Source organism: Salvelinus namaycush, chromosome 5 (assembly GCF_016432855.1).
Source record: "Salvelinus namaycush isolate Seneca chromosome 5, SaNama_1.0, whole genome shotgun sequence".
In the NCBI taxonomy this organism is placed as follows: Eukaryota; Metazoa; Chordata; class Actinopteri; order Salmoniformes; family Salmonidae; genus Salvelinus; species Salvelinus namaycush.
In genome coordinates this window covers 23280972-23307992 of record NC_052311.1, presented here as the reverse complement: position 1 = coordinate 23307992, position 27021 = coordinate 23280972, and the positions used below count along the sequence as shown (strand labels likewise).

Below are 27021 nucleotides of genomic sequence, written 5' to 3'. Positions count from 1 at the left end.
TGGTGGCACCTTAATTGGGGAGGACGTGCTTGTGGTAATGGCTGGAGGGGAATGGTATCAAACACATGGTTTCTATGTGTTTGATGCCATTGCATTTGCTCCGTTCCAGACATTATAATGAACCGTCCTCCCCTCAGCAGCCTCCACTGACATTGACATAAATAATCCATATGTGATCTCATATCCTTTATCTGATGGTAACTCCTCAAATTCAGCATGAACATGAATTGTGTAGTTTATAATAATTGAACACTTGAATAATAAAATGTGGTGTGTTAGTGCTGGGCTAGAACAAAAACTTGCACATCCCTGTAGCGCTCCTAAACCGAATGAGCACTGAATTCGTCTTGCACTAGGACTCAATTTGTGGGGCGAGAAAAAGGGAGCAGATTCTGACTGACTACAGTCTCTTTATTGTCCTCACCGAAATATGGGGCGGATTTGTTGACTGTCTCAGACCGGCTGGTTGGGTTTCTTTCTCGGGAAGGACAAGACAATGTATGTTTATCATAAGCGTTTTAAATCCACATGACCCTTTAACAATATGATCGTTTGAGATTCATAAAAAAAGTTTTAAAGTCTATTGCACCTGGCTGGATACTACTCATGGAAAATGAAGATAATCTCTCGGATGAATTTCGGGTGCATATTGTCGTTCCGAGTAAACCCAATCCAATACTCGAAAAACGTATTGTATTCAAAGTATACAAGAGGAGATGGTTAATTTTGTTCGTGCTGTGCTTGCTAAATTGCTCGAACTCTATGGTAAGTAGTCTACTTGTCATTTGCTGTCTCCCATATGAAGTTGGCTGTTATCTGTCAAGTAATGAATTATGTGATCTTTAAAAAAAACTTTTTGTAGCAATGTAACATCTCTGTAGCTAGGTTTCCATCCAATTGGCAACAGGTTTTCATGCGAATATTCTCAAATCCGCATAAAGAAAATATGCAAATTTCCCCAAATCCGCATAAAGAATATATGCAAATTTTCCCACCATTGTTGTTGCCACCAAACTGACTTGTTGCTGATAAAAAGCAGTCCGTGAGACCAATGCTTTATATATACACTAGTTGACTGTCAGGGAGCGCTGTTTTGAAGCCACCGGGCATCCAGCTTGGCACTCCCTCCCAATCGTTAAACATATTTTGGAAGCTATAGAAATGCATTTAATAATGTCTACATTTATTTTGCCGCGTTTATTCTATTACAGACACATTAATACATACTTTTAAATTATATTATTATACATAAAAATAAAATATATTAAAACATCTTCCTTAAAGTATTTATTTTAGAAACTACCTTTGTTACTTTCCCCAATTTTAAAGAAATTACTTAAATACATATTATTTTGGCATTAAAACTTTCAATTGAAATACGTTTGACTGAAATACTTTGCTCCACAGAGTTTCTAAACCGAGAGGCGCAACATCGAGAGACTTCCGGGAACGCTTTCGATTGGGGTTTGGAAAGTTAATCAAAGAAGTCAACAATTCTTCCTTAGTTGTTAATTTCCTCGAAATCTAAAGGCACAACGTAGGTTCTAGACAATGTATTGTGTAGCTGAACATGTTATTACTCCAATCTCGTGAAAGTGACATACTGACACATTTACATTTTTGTGAAAAACAACTTTATATCGAAGGAGTGCCTTTGATTTGACGGCATGCACATCAAATCTAATTGTATTTGTCACATGCGGCGAATACAACAGGTATTCGAATACCTTACAGTGAAATGCTTACTTACAAGCCCTTAACCAACAATGCAGTTTTAAGAAGATACCTACAAAAAAGTAAGAGATGAGAAAAACAAATGCTTAAGGAGCAGCAGTAAATAATAATAGTGGGGCTATATACATGTGGTACCGGTTCAGAGTCAATGTCAACAGCTGGAGCGAGACATCTCGATCACAGCGACAGTGGCATTGCATTTTGGTACACCAGAAGAACATTAATTTACAAATGCAGTGCGTTCTGTGTGGTGCATACGTTGGATTTATCAAACTGCGTCAAACTATGTGTAGACGGCTTGAGAGAAATGGTAGCAGAAGGTCAATGTTGAACTTTTGTTGCAAACATATCCAGATTATGCTGCATAACATTTTGCCCAATAACTGCAAGGCAAATGAATGTACGTCTGGTGTCCCGAAATGCAATGGCACTGTCGCTGTGATTGAGGCATTAGACCCAATGATGTGTTTCTACGCATTAGCTTTGCTGGCCAACGTTGCTATGACAAGGAACATCAAACTCATCATTGTGCACTTTCACCACCACCCTGTGAAGTTCATCGTAACTTGTTTTACCTTTAGCCTAATAAGACTGCATGCTTTTGTAACGGATGTGAAATGGCTAGCTAGTTAGCGGGTACGCGCTACTAGCGTTTCAATCAGTTACGTCACTTGCTCTGAAACCTAGAAGTAGTGTTGCACCTTGCTCTGCAAGGGCCGTGGCTTTTGTGGAGCGATGGGTAACGACGCTTCGTGGGCGACCGTTGTTGATGTGTGCAGAGGGTCCCTGGTTCGCGCCCGAGGTCGGGGCGAGGGGACGGTTGAAAGTTATACTGTTACACTTTCCCAAGTCGTAGTGGGAGGACCACACATTACATCGCGTGACTCCAATTTTACTTTAATATGATGGTTATTATATCAATATTTGTGCATACATGCGTTTCCACCGCCATTTGTTGCATAATTCATTTTACTGACACGAAAATATCCCATTTTGTCCAGGGTATTTTGTTTTGTCGACATTTGAAAGTTTACTCACAAATTTGCTGTTTCCATCAGGCCTGTCGGGACATTATTTTTTATCGGACATGTACTTTACTTGCATAAAAATGTTGGATGGAAACAAGGTTTGTGCCGCTGATTGCTACAATGTTCCAACAATGTAACAATCTCTATAGCACCTAGAAAAGCACCTGACATGTTGGATTTCTCAACTGTTGACAGCTAACATGTCCTGAGAAAAACTTGGCTAGTGACCTGTATTGTAACCTACAGGTTACTTTCTATCGTTTGTGATCCTGATATAATATGGTATATTATGTGATGCCTAGTTATCCCTGAAAGAGTAGCCACATTTTTGTGCCTAACATACTGCTGCAGACACACGCATCCAAAATGTGTGTTCGCCTTAACTATGAAATATAATAGCCACAATGAAATACAGTAGCCTACACTGGAATTTCAGGAGTCATCATGCAACATGAGAACTCCTTCAGCATATCACTCATTGAGTCAAAATGCATTTGGTTCAGACTTCTACAGCTATCTGACATACTGTATGGTGCACCCTAATATGTCAGAGAATGTAGCTAATGGGGCTATTGATTTAATAGGGGATGTGTGCCTTAGGGCAAGTGTGCCTTAGGACAAATACCCCCCAAAACCATACACACCATACACCCCCAAATCAACATTCCATCTTATTATCTGTCATGTCAACATAGTTGTTTCCACACATCATTACAGAAATCTAAAATAATCCTTTAACAGTTGTAAGTAATACCCACACTGTAATTACACGATACATGTATGTACTACCATCTATATACAGTATTTGCATTGAGGACACTTCGAATTCTACATCCATTCAAAGAGGTTATATTTAACAACAAAGGTGGAAACCTACAGTGGAAGGCTGTGCTCACATATGCAGCAGACAGTGGTGGCATTGTGTGCCCATGCCAGCTGACCTACTCCTTCATCTCGGCTGCATAAATGAGATTTTCTTGAATGTCAATAAAAGATAGAATTGTACGGAATCCCTTTGTTGTTGCAGTGTCTGCGAACAACTCACTTCCATCCAATTGGTTATGCCTCTTGTCAAGACACTGTGTATTGTGTACTGTCACACAATCACACAATGGGATGCTTTGGGGTGCCCCAGAAAATCTCAGTTATTTTATTTGGTCCTCTTTAAAGTAAAAAAAATGTAATCTTTGAGGGAAACTGTATGGTTAACCTGCTGTGGTTGTATAGGCCTATCACTGTTCATTTGGCTGGGATGGTTGGTCTCACTTCTCAGTATAGGAATTCTCTATGTTCATTTTGACCAGTGAATGCCAATATAAATAGGCCTATGTAAACGCTTCATAGTAGCCTCTGATTTGATTAGATCAGCATAAAGCTGGGTCATGTGCTAATGTCTTGTGAGTCATAACTTCTGTTTTCACGTGACTTGGCGTTCCACAAGGCAAGGTTGTGATTTACTTCCTGCTCAGTGATGTATCTTTTAATCACATGATCACATACAGTGGGGTCCGAAATCATTGACACCCTTGATAAAGATGACTGTATAAATAATTAAATATACTGCGCTATATTGTATGCTCCAAAAATGGGGAAATTATATTATTTTATACTAATAGTATTGCTCAGTGAAAGAGATTTTGTTAAACAAGTAATACTTTTTCTCTCCAAAAGGTAGGGGGTCAAAATTATTGACATACCTTTCAATACCTCACCTTGAGGTATGTCAATGAAGGGGGGGTGTCAATGTAAATAGGCTGGGTGGCCATTTGATTAATTGTTCAGCAGTCTTATGGCTTGGGGGTAAAAGGAGCCTTTTGGACCTAGACTTGGTGCTGACAATTGTTTGGGCCTTCCTCTGACACCGCCTAGTTATATAGGTCCTGGATGGCAGGAAGCTTGGCCCCAGTGATGTACTATCTGCCCAAAGTTACAATGCGGAGAGCATACTGTCGGGCTGCACCACAACTCCACCGCCGCTGACCGCAAGGCTGTACAGAGGGTGGTAGGCTCAGCCGAACGCACCAGTGTGCACCCAATGGTGCGTTCGAATGAGCGTACTGTCGTGGCTTTACTTTAATTTATCTGATGACTGTTATTTATCTAATCAACTAACTATGTTTAATTGTTACCCGATTTTAAACTAATCATGTTTAAAGAGTTACCATCTCCCAAATTAAACTCTTAAGGTCTTTACCTATCACATCCATAAAACAGTGAATGTATTCATCCTAACCTCGTACCATATCATCATTCTGAACAGTTGTAACCTCATGCATCTGCAAAAAAAAATGATTCAGTACTACACAAATTGGTTTAATTATGTATTTACTAGCTAACTAAATGATAACACAGGATAAACATACACACTTAATACAATAGAAAAGGTCCATAGCGGACTGACACAATATGGCGGCTTTTTACAAAAGACATGGAGAGGGCGAGAGAGAGAGGGACAGAGATATAATACTTGGGTATATTTAGAACTACTCTTGCAGTATTCATATACTTTGCACACGAACCGCTGCCCGTTTGGAGTAAGAAATAATGTGTAAATGTCTCCGTTCGCCGTGTATCTATGTCGGAACCAAACCTTCTTGGAAAGGGTTTGGTTGTGCCTTTCCGCGGCATGCTCGTGGCTCTGATTTGTCCAAAAGGGTCTGGACCCGTCTCTTCCACTGTTGTTCACTCTCGACGATGCTCCTTTGACGATAGGCTAGCCTGCCATGTCGATGGTTCTCATTGGGAGATGAGAGAGTAGCGTGCTACGGTGATTTGAGAAGAGTAGTAGAGTGGTCCCACTTAAATACGCTTTTCTAGATAGTTTACTTAGGACAGCTGATCAGCCGTACCAGTGATTGTCCGGGAGGTGAGCTTCTCATCTCTACCTCGTGTTGAGATTTCAGAGTACAAACCACTTTGGACGTGAGCTGCAGCTACACACCTCTCTGGTCTGAATGTTCATTTCTTTACCAAACCTTTATCCACATATTTCATACACAGCATTAAGGGAGGAGACTTAGTACATATAGTGTATTTACTTTTCAAGTTACAGTATTTCCTTTATAAAATGTTTAATGACATCACAAAATAACAACCCATATGACATTATTATTCTTTAGATCTCCTCTGACCATTCCCCACATTCTATGTTAGAAATTGTTCCAGTATTCGCTTTAGAACGTGTTAGAGTTTCGGTGGGAAAACTGTCTGTGTAGACAAAGGAACATTCCTGTGTGAATTTGGAGAGGGATGTTCTCTGGATCTCCTCTCCTTTAATTTACAACAGGGCGTGAGGTGTCAACCCCCCACCAGCTCCCTCCTCCCCCTCTGTGAGTGAGAGAGGGACTGGTTGAAATTATCCATTGCCGAGCTGACCTTTTTGGATCCTCACAGGACAGTCATGACAGTACCACCCTCTGTAGAGCCTTGCGGTCAGCGGCGGTGGATTGCTGTACCAGGCTGTGATGCAGCACGACAGCATGCTCTCTGCTTGTAACTTTGGGCAGATAGTACATTTGAGGAAATGAAGAACAGATATGTGTGTACAAGTAGCACTAAATAAAGATGTAGATTAGATAATGTAATACCCCATCTATTGTATATAATCAAATGTGTTTGTGCCTGTGCTTGTATCCTCAGTTATGGCTGACCTTTGCTCCAGTGGCGGACCAGTCAGCCCAGTTCATGGGTGTCACCCTGGACCAGATCAACTGGCTGTCCATCATCTATATGGTGGTGGCCATACCTCTCAGCTTTGGGACCACATGGATGCTGGACACCTTAGGGCTCCGAATCACAGTATGTACAGATCGGTCAAGGTAGACCCCATACAAGTCTCCCTTGTAAAAGAGGTCTCCTGACCTCAATGGGACTTTGTGGATAACCTGCCTTTGTCTTTGTTTACAAGCCTGTACACACATGTCTGTTTCTGAAAACATAATCTGTCTACTGTGAGAAGTCTATATCCAGTACTTGAAATGAAAGAACATTGCATTCAAGATCTCCATGAAAAAAGGTGTACGTGGGAAATTCAGTGAAGTGTGAATGTTTGAGTCTGAAAAATCTCAGATAGTAAGAAAGTAAGCGTGTGTGCTGTCAGTGATCCAGGAAGCCGCCAATGTGCAGATGGCACTTAGATTTTAAGCGGTTGTACAAGTTTGCACCTGCACAGAAGAGATAAAACATGATAGGAGAACAAACAGTAAAATGATAACTTAAACGAACATCCACACAAGTGTATAGTTTATTTGTGTTTTGTCCTTTCTTCCAATTGAGGAAAAACATACAAAGTCAACGGGAACTTAAATCATGCATTCTGTTCTCTCCCATGCCTGTTTCCCCTGTAGTTGGTGCTGGGTTCGTGGCTCAACATGTTGGGAGCTGTGCTGCGTTTCGTGAGCGTCCTGGGGAGCCATGTCAGTGCGGCCAAATTCCCTGTGGTGATGGGGGGCCAGACCCTGTGTGCCCTGGCTCAGCCCCTGGTCATTTTCACCCCCACCAAGCTGGCAGCGCTCTGGTTCCCAGAGCACCAGCGGGCCACTGCCAATATGATAGCCTCCATGTGTGAGTGAGCTATGGTTGCTGTCCTGTACAAGTTACTCTGTTAAAACCACCTATGTCAAGTCAACATTATTGGTTGAGTTACCACTTTCCATGTATGTTTAGTACAGTGGAGGCTGGTGGGAGGAGCTATAGGAGGACGGGCTCAGTGTAAAGACTGAAATGGAATGGTATCAAACACATCAGACATGGAAACCACATGTATGACTCTGTACCTTCAATTCCATTCCAGCCATTACAATGAGCCGGTCCTCCTATAGCTTATCCCACCAGCCTCCACTGGTTTAGTATTGTCAGTTGCTCCTCTTGAGTTCTTAGATTTTCCAGTTACAGGAACCAATATTCCTGAAAGTAGGAAGAGAATATCAGATGTCTGGTAGTGTTGGCTTCAAATACAGGACAATACCATGCAGCCTATTTTAATATATTCCTCAGTGGCTTTTTTTCATTTTCTCCTTTCAGCAAATCCCCTTGGGATTCTTGTTGCTAGCATCTTTTCCCCTATGATTGTGGGGACCACCAACAACATCTCTTCATTGGTGAGTTAAGAAAAAGGACAAAGTTTAGCTAGCACCTTATGAAGATAAATTGTCTTTGACTTTAAATTGCCTATACATTTATTAATCTATTACAAACCTTTTCCTCATCCATTGATATTCCCAGCTGTTCATATATGCTGTACCAGCAGTCATCATCTGTTTCCTAGCAACAGTTGGGATCCGTGATAGTTCCCCCCCAACGCCCCCCTCAGCCAGTGCAGAAAGCTCCAACTCGGAGCCCTTCCTGGAGGGAATCATGCAGGTGAGTAGTAATCATACACACACAAAATGACAATACTGTACTACTTGATAATATCTTTGGTTACCCCTCAAAATTTCAAAATTCACTTCTCATTATACAGTCGTGGCCAAAAGTTTTGAGTATGACACAAATATAAATTTTCACAAAGTCTGCTGCCTCAGTTTGTATGATGGCAATTTGAATATACTCCAGAATGTTATGAAGAGTGATCAGATGAATTGCAATTAATTGCAAAGTCCCTCTTTGCCATGCAAATGAACTGAATCCCCCAAAAACATTTCCACTGCATTTCAGCCCTGCCACAAAAGGACCAGCTGACATCATGTCAGTGATTCTCTTGTTAACACAGTTGTGAGTGTTGACGAGGACAAGGCTGGAGATCACTCTGTCATGCTGATTGAGTTCGAATAACAGACTGGAAGCTTCAAAAAGGAGGGTGGTGCTTGGGATCATTGTTCTTCCTCTGTCAGCCATGGTTACCTGCAAGGAAACACGTGCCGTCATCATTGCTTTGCACAAAAAGGGCTTCACAGGCAAGGATATTGCTGCCAGTAAGATTGCACCTAAATCAACCATTTATCGGATCATCAAGAACTTCAAGGAGAGCGGTTCAATTGTTGTGAAGAAGGCTTCAGGGCGTCCAAGAAAGTCCAGCAAGCGCCAGGACCGTCTCCTAAAGTTGATTCAGCTGCGGGATCGGGGCACCACCAGTACAGAGCTTGCTCAGCAGTAGGAGCTTGCTCAATGGCAGTAGGCAGGTGTGAGTGCATCTGCACGCACAGTGAGGCGAAGACTTTTGGAGGATGGCCTGGTGTCAAGAAGGGCAGCAAAGAAGCCACTTCTCTCCAGGAAAAACATCAGGGACAGACTGATATTCTGCAAAAGGTACAGGGAGTGAACTGCTGAGGACTGGGGTAAAGTCATTTTCTCTGATGAATCCCTTTTCTGATTGTTTGGGGCATCTGGAAAAAAGCTTGTCCGGAGAAGACAAGGTGAGCGCTACCATCAGTCCTGTGTCATGCCAACAGTAAAGCATCCTCCATTCATGTGTGGGGTTGCTTCTCAGCCAAGGGAGTGGGCTCACTCACAATTTTGCATAAGAACACAGCCATGAATAAAGAATGGTACCAACACATCCTCCGAGAGCAACTTCTCCCAACCATCCAGGAACAGTTTGGTGATGAACAATGCCTTTTCCAGCATGATGGATCACCTTGACATCAGGCAAAAGTGATAACTAAGTGGCTCGGGGAACAAAACATTGATATTTTGATTCCATGGCCAGGAAACTCCCCAGACCTTAATTCCATTGAGAACTTGTGGTCAATCCTCAAGAGGCGGGTGGACAAACAAAAACCCACATTCTGACAAACTCCTGGCATTGATTATGCAAGAATGGGCTGCCATCAGTCAGGATGTGGCCCAGAAGTTAATTAACAGCATGCCAGGGCAGATTGCAGAGGTCTTGAAAAAGAAGGCTCAACACTGAAAATATTGACTCTATGCATCATGTAATTGTCAATAAAAGCCTTTGACACTTATGAAATGCTTGTAATTATACTTCAGTATTCCATAGTAACATCTGACAAAAATATCTAAAGACACTGAAGCAGCAAACTTTGTGAAAATTAATATTTGTGTCACTCAAAACTTTTGGCCACGACTGTACATAGATTCAGTTTTAATCATACTTCATCTAAGAGAGGTAGTGGCCTATATCTTGCATTGAATGATCCATGACTGCAATCGTATGAAAGGAGCATCTGAAACCCCCCGTTTGCCTCCTGTTCCTTTGTAGTTGCTGAGGAACAAGGCTTACATGATTCTCCTGCTGTGCTTCGGCTCAGGGATCGCTGTATTCACCTGCTTCTCTACACTGCTGGAGCAGATCATGTGTGTCCGAGGGTACCCTAATGTAAGCACCCACTTATGATCCCAAAGTAACAACAAGATTCGTTTTTTCATTGCAAAAGAATGAAAGATTATGGTCCATGATTCTGTTTTCTGAACAATATTTTCACCATCTCACCAAAATAATGAATGAAACAATGTGTTGTGTTAGGACTTTGCAGGACTGTGCGGGGGTCTCTTCATTGTGTTCGGTATTGTCGGGGCTGGTTTCCTGGGACTGTACGTCGACAAAACCAAGAAGTTTATAGAGGCCACCAAGGTTAACATGAGCCTTTCAGCGCTGGCCTGCATTGCCTTTTCAGTGGTGAGTACAGGTCAAAGGTCATCAGTCTTGTACTTCATGAAGCACTGTGATGATGAAACAGTTTTCTTCTAAGTTGGAAGAAAATAGGATATATTTGCAGTTGTGTGTGTATGCGTGGTGTAGACAACACCTCATCCCTGTGCGTTTCCCCCTACCAGGTATCTCAGATGCGGAATCAGAGAATAGCCTTGGTCGTTGTTTGTTCGCTCTTTGGCTTTTTCGGCTTCTCCATTTACCCGGTTGCCATGGAGTTGTCTGTGGAGTGCTCCTACCCGGTTGGAGAGGCCACCTCAGCTGGCCTCATCTTCATATCAGGGTACTGTCTGATACTGGTTCATACAAGGACAACACACACTGAAGATCAAGACTGTAAGGGCCTCCCGGGTGGCGCAGTGGTCTAGGGCACTGCATCGCAGTGCTAACTGCGCCACCAGAGTCTCTGGGTTCGCGCCCAGGCTCTGTCGCAGCCGGCCGCGACCGGGAGGTCCGTGGGGCGACGCACAATTGGCATAGCGTCGTCCGGGTTAGGGAGGGTTTGGCCGGTAGGGATATCCTTGTCTCATCGCGCTCCAGCGACTCCTGTGGCGGGCCGGGCGCAGTGCGCGCCAACCAAGGGGGCCAGGTACACGGTGTTTCCTCCGACACATTGGTGCGGCTGGCTTCCGGATTGGAGGCGCGCTGTGTTAAGAAGCAGTACGGCTGGTTGGGTTGTGCTTCGGAGGACGCATGGCTTTCGACCTTCGTCTCTCCCGAGCCCGTACGGGAGTTGTAGCGATGAGACAAGGTAGTAATTACTAGCGATTGGATACCACGAAAATTGGGGAGAAAATGAAAAAAAATAAAAATAAGACTGTAAATACAGGCTTATGTTAATAAGCATGTGCTTGTTTTTTCCCCAGACAGATCCAGTCAGTTATCTATATACTGCTTCTTCAGGGGTTGACCAAACCAATGGCCGACTCGCCCTTCTCTACCTGTTCTGCAGGAGGAGATGCAGCCTTGAGTTGGAGGGGTAAGTTAAGAACTGCCATGTGTATCAGCAGGATAAATTAATTGTATGCTAATTGAGGCACAATTGGTTGCCCACCGTTCAAATTCACAGGCAATTACAGCTATTAGTTGTTTTGTTAGCAGTTTAGACTTTGCATTTGTATGCAAATAACACACATGGTGGACCAAACTTGTGGCTGAAATTGAAACTGTGTTCTAAACCACACATGCTTTGCCACAGCTAAAAATATTAGTAGCAGATGCATCATGCCCATTGAAATTGAGGGGACAGGTGCCACCACAAGCTAGTTTGTGACATAGAATTTTGCTATTACTTCCCCCTCCCAAAAAGAAATGACGTGCATGATGCCTCTGGTAAAGGAAGCAGATCCACTTTTTAGACATTAAGGCCAAAACACAGTGAAGATGGATGTTATGTTGCTGCTCTCAATTCTATTTATGGCATAATGAAATCCTCATTGATATGGGGCTTTCCTGTGGCTCTAGCGGTGTGATTCTCTCTAGAACACACACACTGTGATTAGTTGCTGTTGGCAATGGGCTTAGCGCGTCATTGACTCTTTGTGTGTTTCTCTCCACAGTGCCCATGCTGGTGATGGCAGGTCTGTGCAGTGCCTTTACCTGCTGCTTTGTTATCTTCTTCCACACGGAGTACAGGAGACTGGACGCTGAGGCACAGGCTAGTGGAAAAAAGACAACTCTGACAACCTGTGACAGCATGCCAAACCGTAACAAGACAAACTCTGACGACCCGCCAGACTCCAACAACAAGACAAACTCTGACGACCCGCCAGACTCCAACAACAAGACAAACTCTGACGACCCGCCAGACTCCAACAACAAGACAAACTCTGACGACCCGCCAGACTCCAACAACAAGCCAAACTAACAACACACAAGACTCTGACCAAAAGGAGGAACAGGCCAGTGGTTAACTGAACTGCTGTTGAGATGACCACCTCACTGGCATCATTTCGGAAGCACGCCAACTCTCACAAGAGGCCAAATGTATTGACTTACCAATACATTCCTTTATAGTATATATATAGTATCTAGACAGGCGGGTTGCCTCTCACAATGTATCAATGCGTCAGCTGGGACAGAGGACAAATTGCTCCTAGGTCTGGGTTTCCGAGACTAGTAGAAATACCCTATAAATGTCTGATTACTATTGTAAGGCAATGGTAAGGAAGGCATTTAGAATGTAACAGTAATCATCTGAAGTGAATGATTAGATTTTATGGTGGTGGTAAACTGGGCTTTCCTTTTTAATACAGGTATGCACCGAATAGCACCTTTGTCCTGAAGCAGAGCAGAGTTGAAGTCATTTCTGCTCTGTAAAAGTGGACATATTTCACATGCAAAAGAAATCCAAAACCTGAATTGACTAGAATTTCAATGGAATTAAACTTTTGTTGGTGGACATGTTTACACCCCAAAAGCATACAAAAAGGTAGACTAGTTCATAAAAAAAATCCAGATACATAAATTGCCACATGTCTGTTCCACTTTTATACATTGTGTTTAAGTGACGTTTTAAACTACTCGTAAATATACAAAAAAATAAGTTATTAAATTAACCACTTTATTGAATTCCATGTCAGTCATTGTTTTCTTTCCTTGAAGAGGTGGCTAAGAGGAAAGGAATAAGGGCAGGAAATGTAAACGTTACACAATGGCCAACAGAAGACTACAGTTTTAACTGTTTCCCAATTTCCATTCACATAAAATACATAAAAAAGAGCACTCTGGATTCAGGCTCACCTGCTGCTTTTTGCCCATTTGCAACCTCAGGTTTTTAAAAGATCCACTTTAATAGAGCCCCACAGTGGAGGTGTCATAATACCCATAAAACCTAGTGGTCAAACAGGGAAATGGTTCCAAACGTTTATCCACCATTCATTTTTCCCATAGGGAATTTTAGAGACACTTAAAATAAAGGCTGTTTCGTGTAGGCTGACCCTGGTGTGACGTTTTGATAACCATGTACATCTCTCGGACAAGGAGACTTGTCAATAGATATGGCTCTATTTACAGATTGAAAATGCTAACTAGCATCAAAGTAGACAGGTTTTATGGGTCATACTGTGGTACTCTATAGGACTATGAGTAATATGTGGTAAAAAATGAACAACAAAATGGAGGGAGGAAAAAGAAAAGGAAACGAAAGAAGGACCCGAAAGAAAGAACTTTAAAAAATATGGTAATTTTACAGTTAATACCTTGAACGGCACTCACCACACAAAGTCGAAATAACAAAAAAGGTCTAACGAGGAAATCTTGATGCAAGAGCTGGCTATGTGTGTAGTATGGCGTTTGGTGTGTACGGGCTCAGAGCTGCAGGGCACAGAACTGCTGGTACACAGCTAGGATGTGGTGGTCGAGCTCGGCAGTGAACAGCAGGTTCTCCAGTGTCCCCATGTACTGCTGGATTGTCACATGGTGCTGCAGAAGGGGAAAACAAAGAACTAAATGAACATCAATTGAACCTGAATTACATGGAAAATAATTGACTGAAGAAGGAGTAGTAGCTACCATGAGGAAGATTTGCTGCAGCCTCTCGATGCAATTCTTGTACCAGGGCGTGCTGAAGTCCACACTGCCTGTCTCGCAGCGCACCAGGTGCTCCGTCAGCATCATGATGAAGCGCTACAGGGACAGAAGAGAGGAAATAGAAGCGAGAGAAAAAATAATGGTAGAACTTAAGGTTGAAAATGGTCTGTAATCATACAGAATGTCATCACTGAAAGGGCTGAACAGTGAAAACAATACAGGCAACCATGTTGCTGACAGTCTATTCAAATTCACAAAGCTTTATTGTCCATCCAGACCAGTACCTGGAAGATGACCAGGAAAAGGTTCTTCTGCTCACTCTGGGCCGACTCCACCTTTTCCTGCAGACGCTCGATCTGCTCCTCCAGCTGACCGTCCTCATCCTCACTGTTCTTCTCCATGTCTTCCTCGTCTCCACTGTCCTTCTGCTGAGAGATGGAGGGAGAGAGAGACACGAGAGAGTCCTATTTGTTTGTATGTTAGGCTCCTCTAGTTCCTTTAATATGGTAATAATGCTGACATGTACTGATGACTTATCAGGAAACAAATGTGTTTGAAAGGGACAGTGTGTCCATTCAAGGCCAAATTAAATTAGTTGGTTTGATAAGATCACGTGTGACGCAGGTTTAGACAGCAAAACTAGGGCACCATTAAAAAGGTCACTACATAATCAAGAAGGGAACATTCTGCTTTGTGCAAACCTTGGGGGGAAAAAAACTACTGGCACAATCAGTACAATATTCAGAGCAATATTGTTGGTTAATTCTTGGCTTTAAAAAGTCTAGAAGAGGCTCTGCTTACAGCAGTGGTTGCTAGGACACCCTCCTGCTGCCTACCTTCTTATGCTGTTGCCTCTCCAGCTTATCCTTGGCCTCTTCCAGCTCTTTCTGAATCTTCTGGACGTGTTTGTTCATCTTACGGATAGTGGAGTGCAGAATCTCCCACACGTAAAACCTGCCCGCCACAAGGCCACACATGGATTATCCATGAGTTATTTCATTTCAAAACAGTTATACTGTATTAGGATAACTGAGAAAACTACTTGATCGATATTCACATTATTTAGCAAGGGAAGACACAGCAAACGTGTGCGTGTGCACACGCAGAGGGTTTAAGGCCCACCTGGTAAACTCATGAGCCATGCTAGGGGAGAAGAGCCAGTTGGCTACGGCTGCACAATCCACAATCTGTGTACGGATCAACTTGTCCACCAGCACAGAGACCATCTGCACAAACAGACAGGTCAACCACACTGAGTTACACCAAAGACTCACCTTTCTCCATACAATCTATGGTCACGGCACAATTCACAACATTATATTAAAAGAGAACTTGTTTTTTTACAACCAAATCTCTATTTGTGATGTAAATGGCATGTTTCGTGACGTTAACGTTTGAGAAACTTACCCCAAACCAGTGATAGAAGAAGTTAAGATATCTGAATAGAAAATGACTCAAGTAAAAGTCACCCAGTAAAATACTACTTAAGTATATTTAAAACCAAATACTTTTACTCAAGTATCAAAAGTAAATGTAGTTGCTAAAATATACTTAATTATCAAAACAAATAATTTAAAATTCCTTATATTAAAACCTCTATGGGATCGGTGTCCCCCTCCCCCGTGGGACGGTTGAGCTAACGTAGGCTAATGTGATTAGCATGAGGTTGTAAGTAACAAACAAAAAATCCCAGGACATAAACACATCCGATATGGGTAGAAAGCTTAAATTCTTGTTAATCTAACTGCACTGTCCAATTTACAGTAGCTATTACAGTAAAAGAATACCATGCTATTGTTTGAGGAGAGTGCACAATTATTATTATTAATAAACCAATTAGGCACATTTGGGCAGTCTTGATACAACATTTTGAACAGAGATACACTGGTTAATTGGATCAGTCTAAAACCTTGCACATACACTGCTGCCATCTAGTGGCCAAAATCTAAATTGTGCCTGGGCTAGAATAATATGGCATTTCTCTTGCATTTCAAAGATGGTACAAAAAAACTAAAAAAATGCATGTTTTTTCTTTGCATTATCTTTTACCAGATCTAATGTGTTATTCTCCTACATTAATTTCACATTTCCACAAACTTCAAAGTGTTTCCTTTCAAATGGTATCAAGAACATGCATATCCTTTACAGGCAGTTAGATTTGGGTATGTCATTTTAGGCCAAAATTGAAAAAAAGGGTCCAATCCTTAAGAGGTTTTTAAGCAAACTAGACGGCACAATTTTCTTGTTTTTTAATTTATTTACGGATAGCCAGGGTCACACTCCAACACGTCAACATCATTTAAAAACAAAGCATTTGTGTTTAGTGAGTCCGCCAGATCAGAGGTAGTAGTAATGACCATGGATGTTCTCTTGATAAGTGTGTGAATTGGACCATTTTCTGTCCAGCTAAGCATTCAAAATGTAGCGAGTACTTTTGGGTGTCAGGGAAAATGTATGGAGTAAAAAGTAGATCATTTTCTTTAGGAATGTAGTGAAGTAAAAGTTGCCAAATATAAATAGTAAAGTACAGATACACAAAAACACTACTTAAGTAGTACTTGAAAGTATTTTTAATTAAGTAATTTACACCACTGCCCCAAACAGCAAATCACTTCCTCGTCCTTGTTGTTTAGTATGGGGCCCTAAAAACACTTAAACCGCAACAAAAACATTATTTTAGAAACGGCAAAGCTCTCAGTATAGTGATGCAGGTCTTTAGATGTTGTACACATGAAATTGTGTCATTCCGAAATAAATCCTAAATGTTATATTCCCTTTTGCGCTCCTCGAGCCGTCTTGAGCGGTTCCATTTTCCGTGGAGCCTGCTGCAACAGGTAACTGCCAAAATAAAGGAAACACCAACATGTTGTCTTAATCGGAGGGCCTGTTGTCCGGACCTCTGCCAGTCTCTAATGGGGGTGCCACAGGGTTCAATTCTCGGGCCGACTCCTTTGTCTGTATATATCAATGATGTCGCTCTTGCTGAGGGTGATTCTTTGATCCACCTCTACGCAGACGACAGCATTCTGTATACATCTGGCCCTTCTTTGGACACTGTGTTAACAAACCTCCAAATGAGCTTCAATGCCATACACTCCTTCCATGGCCTCCAACTGCTCTTAAATGCTAGTAAAATTAAATGCATGCGTTTCAACCGATCATTGCCCGCACCCGCCCGCCCGACTAGCATCACTACTCTGGACGGTTCTGACCTAGAATATGTGGACAACTATAAATACCTAGGTGTCTGGTTAGACTGTAAACTCTCCTTCCAGACTCACATTAAGCATCTCCAATCCAAAGTTAAATCTAGAATCGCTTCCTATTTCACAACAAAGCCTCTTTCACTCATGCTGCCAAACATACCCTCGTAAAACTGACTATCCTACCGATCCTTGACTTCGGCGATGTCATTTACAAAATAGCCTCCAACACTCTAATCAGCAAATTGGATGCAGTCTATCACAGTTCCATCCGCTTTGTCACCAAAGCCCCATATACTACCCGCCACTGCGACCTGTATGCTCTCGTTGGCTGGCCCTCGCTACATATTCGTTGCCAAACCCACTGCCTCCAGGTCATCTATAAGTCTTTGCTAGGTAAAGCTCTGCCTTCTCAGCTCACTGGTCACCATAGCAACACCCACCCGTAGCACGCGCTCCAGCAGGTATATTTCACTGGTCACCCCCAAAGCCAACACCTACTTTGGCCGCCTTTCCTTCCAGTTCTCTGCTGCCTATGACTGGAACGAATTGCAAAAATCACTGAAGTTGGAGACTTATATCTCCCTCACTAACTTTAAGTGTCAGCTGTCAGAGCAGTTTACCGATCGCTGCAGCTGTACACAGCCCATCCAACTACCTACCTCATATTTGTTTTTCTGCTCTTTTGCACACCTGTATTTCTACTTGCACATCCTCATCTGCACATATCACTCCAGTGTAAATTGCTAAATTGTAATTACTTCGCCACTATTGGCCTATTTATTGCCTTACCTCCTTACTTCATTTGCACAAACTGTATACAGATTTTTCTATTGTGTTATTGTGTACGTTTGTTTATCCCATGTGTAACTCTGTTGTTGTTTTTGTCGCACTGCTTTGCTTTATCTTGGTCAGGTCGCAGTTGTAAATGAGAACTTGTTCTCAACTGGCCTACCTGGTTAAATAAAGGTGAAATAAAAAAATTGGGTGTTGGGCCACCACGAGCGGCCAGAACAGCTTCAATGCTCCTTCTACAAGTGTTTGGAACTTCCTGTGTGGAAGCAGCCCATGCTTTCAATATGCTTTGTATCCCTCATTTACTCAAGTGTTTCCTTTATTTTGGCAGTTACCTGTCAAATGGACGGAGAGGTGTTACTCGAGCCGCAACAAAATGGAATATAGCGTTGCGGATAAAGTTCGGACATAATTTCATGTGTACAACATCTAAAGACCCGCATCACTATACTGAGAGCTTTGCAGTTTCTAAAATGATGTATTTTAGGTGTTTTTGGAGCCTTTGTTCAGATTTTTCATGGCCCACATACTACACAACGAGGATGAGGAAGAGATTTGCTGTTTGGGGTAAGTTTCTCTAAAATGTGAAATTACAAATAAGGTGTCTGGACTCTTCAATGACATGCCATTTAAAAAAAGGAAAAGAGATTTGGTTGTAAAAAATAAACACATTTCTTCTAACTCTGGGGAAATGAGTGTTCTAGTGTAGGTGAATGGGCCGGTTCTAACCTGTGGGTGGTTCTTCCAGACCTCGTAGACCACCCGGAGGATATGCAGCTTGCCCTCGTCACAGTCCGTCAGGGCCTTCAGGATCTCATGGAACCTGGGAGACAGAAACAGGACACTTTAGGTGTTGTACACAGACAAAGCACGTGTGTTCATTCAACTGCCTAGTAGCATAGCAATGCTACACTAAGCCTCAAGACTGAACAATGCCACCCTTTTCTGTGGCACACAGCAGAGGAGGGCACAGGAATGGAAGGTGTGGGTTGGAAGAACAGGCACACTCACTTGGCCAGGGCACTGAAGGAGTGGCTGAAGGACTTGGCAGCCAGATGGAGGAGGGTCTGCAGGAACACCTCTATCTTCAGGGGGTTGAAGCCCTCGCCCTCATCTGGAAACAGACAAAGGAGGAGTGAGTGAGAATGAGTAGAACATATCCCAATAGGAACACAGAAGATGAGTGTGTTCGGGGGCTAACTGACCGTCGTCATCTTCCTGGTTGGGGTTCGGCACGTCTTTGAGCACGGTGAGGATCTCCTCGTTGGAGGCCCGGTTCTTGATGGCGTTGCCCACCGCTATCGCCACCGCATAGCCTGGCAGCGCACCTGGACAAAGGCAGAGGTGTAGTCATGTTGTATTTCTGATGGTGCTTACATCAAAGAGTTCAACCGAAAAGGAAGACGGTGCACACCGTATTTAGTTCACTGGGATAACAACACGAATGTGCAGTGGTACCCCTGGGGCTTCTTTGAGGTTGACACTCAAAAGGCAACACATCTACAATACAACAGAAAACCAAATGGCAGACCAAAACTTTTCAATAAACCATGCTCACAAAGACAAGCACATTAGTCATCTTAGTCCCCAGGCTATGCTGAACCAACAGACAGCATCTTACAGAAATTAAACCTTTGGAGAGGCGGTGTACTTACTGTTGGCCTCATCTTGGTATTTGTAAAAGAAGATGGGGTCGGCTGGGATGAGTCCTGAGAAAGTGGGAGGGACGATGTCCACTATCCGCTGATGATAGGAGAGCCTGGAGGTGAAGAGCAGAAGCTCATTGGTCACTTTCTAGAGACAGACTTGAGGAGAGCCATCTCTATACATATCCATCCCTAAAACAAGCTGTGTGCAACACAGCAGTAGTGGATCTGAATGGAAATACCTCATGCATTTCTCCAGAACCTCCTTGACAAACTTGGGCTTGGGTTTGTCTGCATCCAGGGCCAAACAGTCCACCCTTTGGAGATGAACGTGAACAGATGAGCATTGCCGTAACCATAAGGAGTAATTCCAACTACATCAAATAATTCAGTTGATGAAGACAGCTGATCTTACCAGTCGTCCCAGCTCCATCGGAACTGAAAGTTGCTCAAATGGTGGGAGAACCAGTTGAGTAGTCGGTCTATGCAAATAGTGTTCATGCTGTCCAACCTCACGTACATCATCTCTGTGGCTTGGGCCAACTGGGAGGAGGCTGTTAAGGGGTTAACTATCACTATTTATGTGATGTAAAACAAGTATCCAAGCCTGACAAAAAACAATTATGGTTGAATTACTGGTTTAAAAAAGTAGGATCTCTGAACACCGTATTTGTGAATTTTCCCCGTGGTATTTTGTGTACCCTAGTTTCCCCGTATTCAATTTTTGGGCAGAGAAGAAAAATGCATTCCTGAAGTAGTCAAATATTGTGTCCCAGTAGCGGGGTGAAGGATACAACTTGGGGCAGGGAGCCTGGCTGCAGCTTGCAGAGCTCAATGAGCAGCGTAGTGTACATAACATCGATGTGGGGGGGACAGGGCAGCTGGAAGAGCTCTCCAAAGATCACCTGGCAGAAGACAGAGGAATGGAAGTGAACTAAGTTACTGTTCTCCAATTGATAAAACTCCTTGGTATGAAGCAGTAATGCACTTACCTCCACAATGTGATAGTTGAGTGGGATCTTGTTTTTCCCTGGATAGCTCAGCAACTGCGCAGCACTGATATAAAAAAGAATATATATATATTTTTAAAAATGTCCTCTCACATTTGCTCAATCACAAATGACTAACTCGAACAACAAGAGGACACATTAAGAAGTCCATTAGAATGTACAACAGCTCACCAGGTCTTCCTCTCTTTCCAGTGGGACTTGATGATGTTGTGAAGGTTATCCTCAATAACAAACCTCTCCACAGAGTGGCTGCCTGGCATGACAGGGCCCTGTGGTCAGGGAGAGGAAGAAAGGCTAGTTCAGAGCATTCCAAAAGGCAACCCCATTCCCAAACGTTTCTCTTTCTCTGTACTCTTGACTGGTCTGAGAGAGGGAATGGTACACGGTACCTCGGGGGCATCGGTGTAGTCGAACATGCGAAAGATAACGCGGGGCACGGGGTACTGGCAGTCGGGCATGTGGGCTGGTGGGGTGAAAGGTGGCAGGTTGTGCTGCAGGGCCTCACACAGCACGCTGTCAAAGGCAATGTACGGCCGCAAGATGTGGCGCTCCTGCCAGCGGTCCTTCTTTAGCTTTTGGATCTGAGCGTACAGGCAGTCCAGGTACTGAGGGAGAGAGAGGTGGTGGTGATGGAATATAATACTTATCAACACTGGTATCTCCTACTTCAAATCAAAGTGTATTTGTCTGCTTGCACAGGATAGAACAGATGTAAACAGTACAGCAAAATGCTTACTTACAAGCTCTTCCTCAACAATGTAGTGTTCAAAGGTAAGAAATAGAAAATCCAGAATAGGGTCTTAAAAAAAACACTGAATCAATACTTGGCCAGACAAATAAAAACACAATAAATAAAAACAACTTACCTCTTCTTGTGGGTGTGGCTTCTCTGCCGTCCAAACCTGAAGCATGGGGACATGAGTCTTCAGTCGCCTCCTGAAAAACAGTAGATCGGTGTCACCACGATCGTCTCACCACTATTTAGTGCAGTTGACACAGGCGTCTCCCTCAAAATACTCATGAATTTAAATTGCATTACGTCATTAAACAGTTCCTCAACAAAAGAGCCAGAAAGACACTACTGTAAGTCTCTTTTGATAAGAGCATCTGCTAAATGACTCAAATGTAAAGACATGTAAATACTAAACTATAGTGGAAGACAGAAAGAAAGAGTACTTGAGATAACCGTCAATCTGGTTGAGGAGCCGGTCCATCTCTACGTCCTTCTTCTCATCAAGCTCCTTCCCAACCCAGGGGAGACTGGAGAGTACAGCATAGACAAACCAGTCCGAACGCACCTGGGAAGAGATAAAACAGTCAAAATGCACCAATAGTCACACTAAACAGTATATACACACACTCAGTGGCCAGTTTATTAGGTACACCACCACGTTCATGAAATGGTTTTCTCCTACAGACAGTGAGTCATGTGGCTGTGGCTTGCTGTATAAAGCAGACAGACAGGCATCCAGTTACTGTTCGATTGAACGTTGGAATGGGCATAACGAGTGTCCTACAGACCCCTTGACTTTTTCCACATTTTGTTATGTTACAGCCTTATTCTAAAATGAATTAAATTCATGTTTTCCTCATCAATCTGCACACAACACCCTATAATGACAAAGGGAAAACAGGTAATTTTTTATTTTTTTGCTAATTTATTAAAAATAAAAAACTGAAAAAGCTTATTTACAAAAGTATTCAGACCCTTTGCAATGAGACTCGAAATTGAGCTCAGCTGCATCCTGTTTCCATCGATCATCCTTGAGATGTTTCTACAACTTGATTGGAGTCCACCTGTGGTAAATTCACTTGATAGGACATGATTTGGAAAGACACACACCTGTCTATATAAAAGGTACCACATCTGACAGTGGATGTCAAAGCAAAGACCAAGCCATGAGGTCGAAGGAATTGTTCATAGAGCTCTGAGACAGGATTGTGTCGAGGCACAGATCTGGGGAAGGGTATCAAAACATTTTTGCAGCATTGAAGGTCCCCAAGAACACAGTGGCCTCCCATCATTCTTAAATGGAATAAGTTTGGCATAACCAAGACTCTTCCTAGAGCTGGCGGCCTAGCCAAACTGAGCAATCTGGGGAGAAGGGCCTTGGTCAGGGAGGTGACTAAGAACCCAATGGTCACTCTGACAGAGCTCTAGAGTTCCTCTGTGGAGATGGGAGAACCTTCCAGAAAGACAACCATCTCTGCAGCACTCCACCAATCAGGTCTTTATGGTAGAGTTTGGCAGACAGAAGCGACTCCTCAGTAAAAAGGCACGACAGCCCGCTTGAAGTTTGCCAAAAGGCACCTAAAGACTCTCAGACCATGAGAAACCAGATTCTCTGGTCTGATGAAACCAATAAGTTTTATTGGGGCGGCAGGTAGCCTAGTGGTGTCGGCAGGTAGCCTAGTGGTTAGAGCGTTGGGCCAGTAACCGAAAGGTTGCTGGATTGAATCCCCTAGCTGACAAGGTAAAAATCTGTCGTTCGTTAACAACGCAGTTAACCCACTGTTAGGTAGGCCAGCATTGTAAATAAGAATTTCTTAACTGAATTGCCTAGTTAAATAAAAGGTTACACACATCTCAGTTTTATCTCACTCTTCATTCAAAGACTCAATCATGGACACTCTTACTGACAGTTGTGGCTGCTTTGCGTGATGTATTATTGTCTCTACCTTCTTGCCCTTTGTGCTGTTTTCTGTGCCTGCTGCTGCCATGTTGTTGTCATGTTGTGTTGCTACCATGCTGTGTTGCTGCCTTAGGTCTCTCTTTATGTAGCATTGTGTTGTCTCTTGTCGTGATGTGTGTTTTTTTTATCCCAACCCACGTCTCCGCAGGAGGCCTTTTGCCATTTGGTAGGCCGTCATTGTAAATAAGATTGAACTCTTTAGCCTGAATGCCAAGCGTCACGTCTGAAGGAAACCTGCCACCATCCCTACGGTGAAGCATGGTAGTGGCAGCATCATGCAGTGGGTATGTTTTTCAGCGGCAGGGACTGGGAGACTAGTCAGGATCGAGGGAAAGATGAACGGAGCAACGTATAGAGAGATCCTTGATGGAAACCTGCTCCAGAACACTCAGGATCTCAGACTGGGGCGAAGGTTCACCTTCCAACAGGACAACATCCCTAAGCACACAACGCAGGAGTGGCTTCACAACAAGTCTCTGAAAGTCCTTAACGGGCCCAGGCAGATCCCGGACTTGAACCCGATCTAATATCTCTGGAGAGACCTGAAAATAGCTGTGCAGCAATGCTCCCCGTCCAACCTGACAGAGCTTGAGAGGATCTTCAGAAATACAGGTGTGCCAAGCTTGTAGCGTTATACACAAGAAGACTCGATTCTGTAATCGCTGCAGAAAGGTGCTTCAACAAAGTACTGAGTAAAGGGTCTGAATACTTAAAAAAAAAAAAAGAATATCACATTTACTTAAGTAGCAAGAATTTCTACAAACCTGTTTTTGCTTTGTCATTATGGGGTATTGTGTGTCGATTGAGGGGGAAAAAAACAATTTAATCAATTTTAGAATAAAGCTGTAACGTAACAAAATGTGAAAAAAGTCAAGGGGTCTGAATACTTTCCAAAGGCACTGTAAGTGACTTTGAGCATGGTATAATCGTCGGTACCAGGTGCACCGGTTCCAGTATCTCCAATGGTGCGACAAACAAAAAATATCCAGTCAGCGGCAGTCCTGTGGGCGAAAAAATCTTGTTGATGAGGTCAAAGAAGAATGGCAAGTATCGTGCAAGCTAACAGGTGCAGTAAAACTGTGGTGCTCAGAAAGGCATCACTGGACAATTGAGGAGTGGAAAGACATTGCCTGGTGCGACGAATCCCGGTTCCTGTTGCGTCATGCTGATGGCAGAGTCAGGATTTGGCGTAAACAGCAGGAGTTCATGGCCCCATCCTGCCTGGTGTCAATGGTACAGGCTGGTGGTAATGGGGTGTAATGGTGTGGGGAATGTTTTCCTGGCACACGTTAGGTCCCTTGATACCAACTGAGCAACATTTACATGCCCCGGCTGTTGTAGAGGCAAAAGGGGGTACGACCCAGTAGTAGATGACCGTACCAAATAAACTGGCCATTGAGTGAACTTGCATACAATTCATGGCTTTAAAATGTATCAATAACATGTTACCTGTGGAACATCCTCCTCCTGAGTGACGCTAACAAAGTTCTCAAACATGGCCACCATGGAGGGGGCAGCGATCACGTGGCAGTTCACCAGGTCACAGAGGAAGCGCACCTGGAGAGAAGAGTGTGTCAAACATTATTGAAATGCACCTGTAATTGTTTTTGAGAGACCCTTGCTAAATTTGCCTGGTGAATCTGTGGACCAATTATGTTATGGCACCAAACACTTACTAGGTAAAGAGCTTCGGTGTACAGGTTGGCCTTCAAGGTCTCTTTAAGTTGTCTGATCATGGCCTCCACAAACTCCCCGCCAAAGTTGTAGTTCCTGGCATTGAGCAGGCCCACTAGTGTTGTGTACACGGTCAGCTTCTCGGGTAGAAGTCGAGCCCTGTCAAAACACGACACACAATTAGAATGTCTGTACTGTACCTTTCTGTACTGTACCTATGACTGCACTAAAAGTATTTAAAATGTATTAGAATAACTTGGAATAGCTTACACAGCACACAAGATGCGCAGGATTTTGTTTTTGTAATTGGGGAGGTCCGCTTCCAATACACCTGCGAGACCTTCCAAGTTGCTTTCCAGGGAAGAGGTACTCTGCAAATGAATGAAGAAGTTGGAAAACAGCATATCTGGTGATTTCAGGGGTAAAATCAGACAACAGTATAGCGAGTGACAAAATGCACACATCATCCAGAAAACATACCCACACCTACTGAAAAGCCCTATTACCTTTTCTCCCACTCGACATATCAGTGATTCCAGGCGATCCTCAATCTCAACGGGCTCAGACGTTCTCCTTCTTTTGTGAGACTGGCCACCTAGAATGAGATGGACATATACATGATGGATGACGGTAAGATGGAACAGATAGTCTGAGATGGACCCTTCCTTCAATTGAACCTTTTGTGCTAACTCACTGACATGTGAAATCCTTCTCTCTTTAAAAACATTATCTTACAGTAGTGTAGCTGGCTACTAGTTAATTTCACAAATCATTATTTTGCAGATCCATTGTGGGGTAAATGGCAGAGGCTACAAGCCTGCTAGCGAGACAACTTTTTGACATCACTAGTTGCAAGCAAGGTCTGAAATGTGCCCCAAAAACAACATTTAATTAAAAAGGGGCCATCTGCAGTTGCTACACCCATTTTTGGACTTATAAATGAATGATATGTACCCATTGATTCTTGACTAATATAACTTATAAACACCTCATGAGCTTAATTCAACTGCATACCCCATCAAAACCCAAAATACAAGCTTGTTTAACTCCAATGTTTGTAAACAAACTAGATGAAAAACAAATAAATGCTGATATCATGGATGGTCCTTGCATCCATAGCTATGTCTATGAATTTGAGAGTGGTTACATTTCTCCAGCCCCATCCCTCAGCTTTGTATCGAAACAGGGGCTGGGAAACCTCTTATTGTTTCAACTGCTGATTATCACTTTATCACAGTGGTTAACAACAAGACAATATATAAATGATTTGTAGGACAAATATATAATAATTAGGTGGGTGCTTACATTTGTCCCATTTCAAATTGAAAATGTAATTTTAGCATATTCCACTCTCCCTGAGACAGCCTCGGCCAGGGATCAACAATTATTGACGGCGACCCTGAAACAATTAGGTTTAAGTGTGTTGCTCAAGGACACATGTTTCACCTAATCAGCACGGGGATTCGAACCAGAGACCTTTAGGTTATTGGCTTAACCGCTAGACTACTACTTGCCGCTGGTAGGATAGGGCTACATACGATGGTGGACGACGGGTAGTTAGGTAGCTAACTAGCTAGACAATTTCTAGCTAACCGGCTAAAAGAAAGGGCTATGTTAACCCATCAGGCTAGCCAATCATGGGGTGTTGGAAAACGGCCAATGTGACTTGCAAAATACTTGGTTTGGTGTTTCACATTGATGTATGAACCGATAGTCAAATAACTTATCACGTTAGTTAATCACTATGGTGATTTAACTAGTACGCAAGGTAGCTAGCTAATTTAGCATGCTGCACATTGACTACAGAGCGAGCAGCATCAACTCACGCTGGCTTCAGCGACCGTTAAGCTAACTAACGTACTTTGGCCTCGAATTAGCTAGCTAACGACCACTTACCATCATCCCCGTCACTGTGCCGTCTTCTAGACATTTTATTATTGACACCGTTGGATTAGTAACTGTATGCTGCTTCTTATTGATTATGGTAACAGTATCTTTCGAGATAATGAGATTAGTTATCAAGCTTTGAGCTTTTCAATAGTGGTCAGATTCAAGTGAAGCACATCCGGAGCGGAGGTTGACCGGACGTACTTGGTTG

At 43.0% G+C, this 27021-nt stretch overlaps 2 protein-coding genes across 3 annotated transcripts; one reads left to right on the top strand and one right to left on the bottom strand.

Moving 5' to 3' along the window:
• Positions 1-476: 476 nt before the first annotated feature.
• On the top strand, positions 477-12932 carry LOC120048064 (solute carrier family 49 member A3-like). The gene is made up of 10 exons (XM_038993754.1): positions 477-765; positions 6402-6560; positions 7109-7325; positions 7785-7861; positions 7986-8123; positions 9922-10038; positions 10186-10338; positions 10497-10654; positions 11238-11350; positions 11931-12932. Exons 1-10 carry the CDS (start codon positions 607-609, stop codon positions 12236-12238), a joined length of 1599 nt encoding a protein of 532 aa, XP_038849682.1. The 5' UTR covers positions 477-606; the 3' UTR covers positions 12239-12932.
• On the bottom strand, positions 12918-27013 carry LOC120048062 (nuclear cap-binding protein subunit 1). 2 transcript variants are annotated; one of them, XM_038993751.1, is made up of 22 exons: positions 26820-27013; positions 25430-25518; positions 25194-25294; positions 24926-25082; positions 24699-24806; positions 21733-21854; positions 21423-21492; positions 20946-21161; positions 20728-20825; positions 20539-20602; positions 20341-20451; positions 19962-20089; positions 19789-19863; positions 19556-19659; positions 19106-19228; positions 18912-19014; positions 18630-18723; positions 15025-15128; positions 14739-14856; positions 14187-14330; positions 13885-13998; positions 12918-13794 (listed from the first exon to the last, which is right to left on the bottom strand). In XM_038993751.1, exons 1-22 carry the CDS (start codon positions 26851-26853, stop codon positions 13681-13683), a joined length of 2391 nt encoding a protein of 796 aa, XP_038849679.1. In that variant the 5' UTR covers positions 26854-27013; the 3' UTR covers positions 12918-13680. The 2 variants fall into 2 exon arrangements, with proteins under 2 accessions (XP_038849679.1, XP_038849680.1); XM_038993752.1 differs by having other exon boundaries at positions 12921-13794; positions 14187-14327.
• Between the last annotated feature and the right edge of the window lie 8 nt (positions 27014-27021).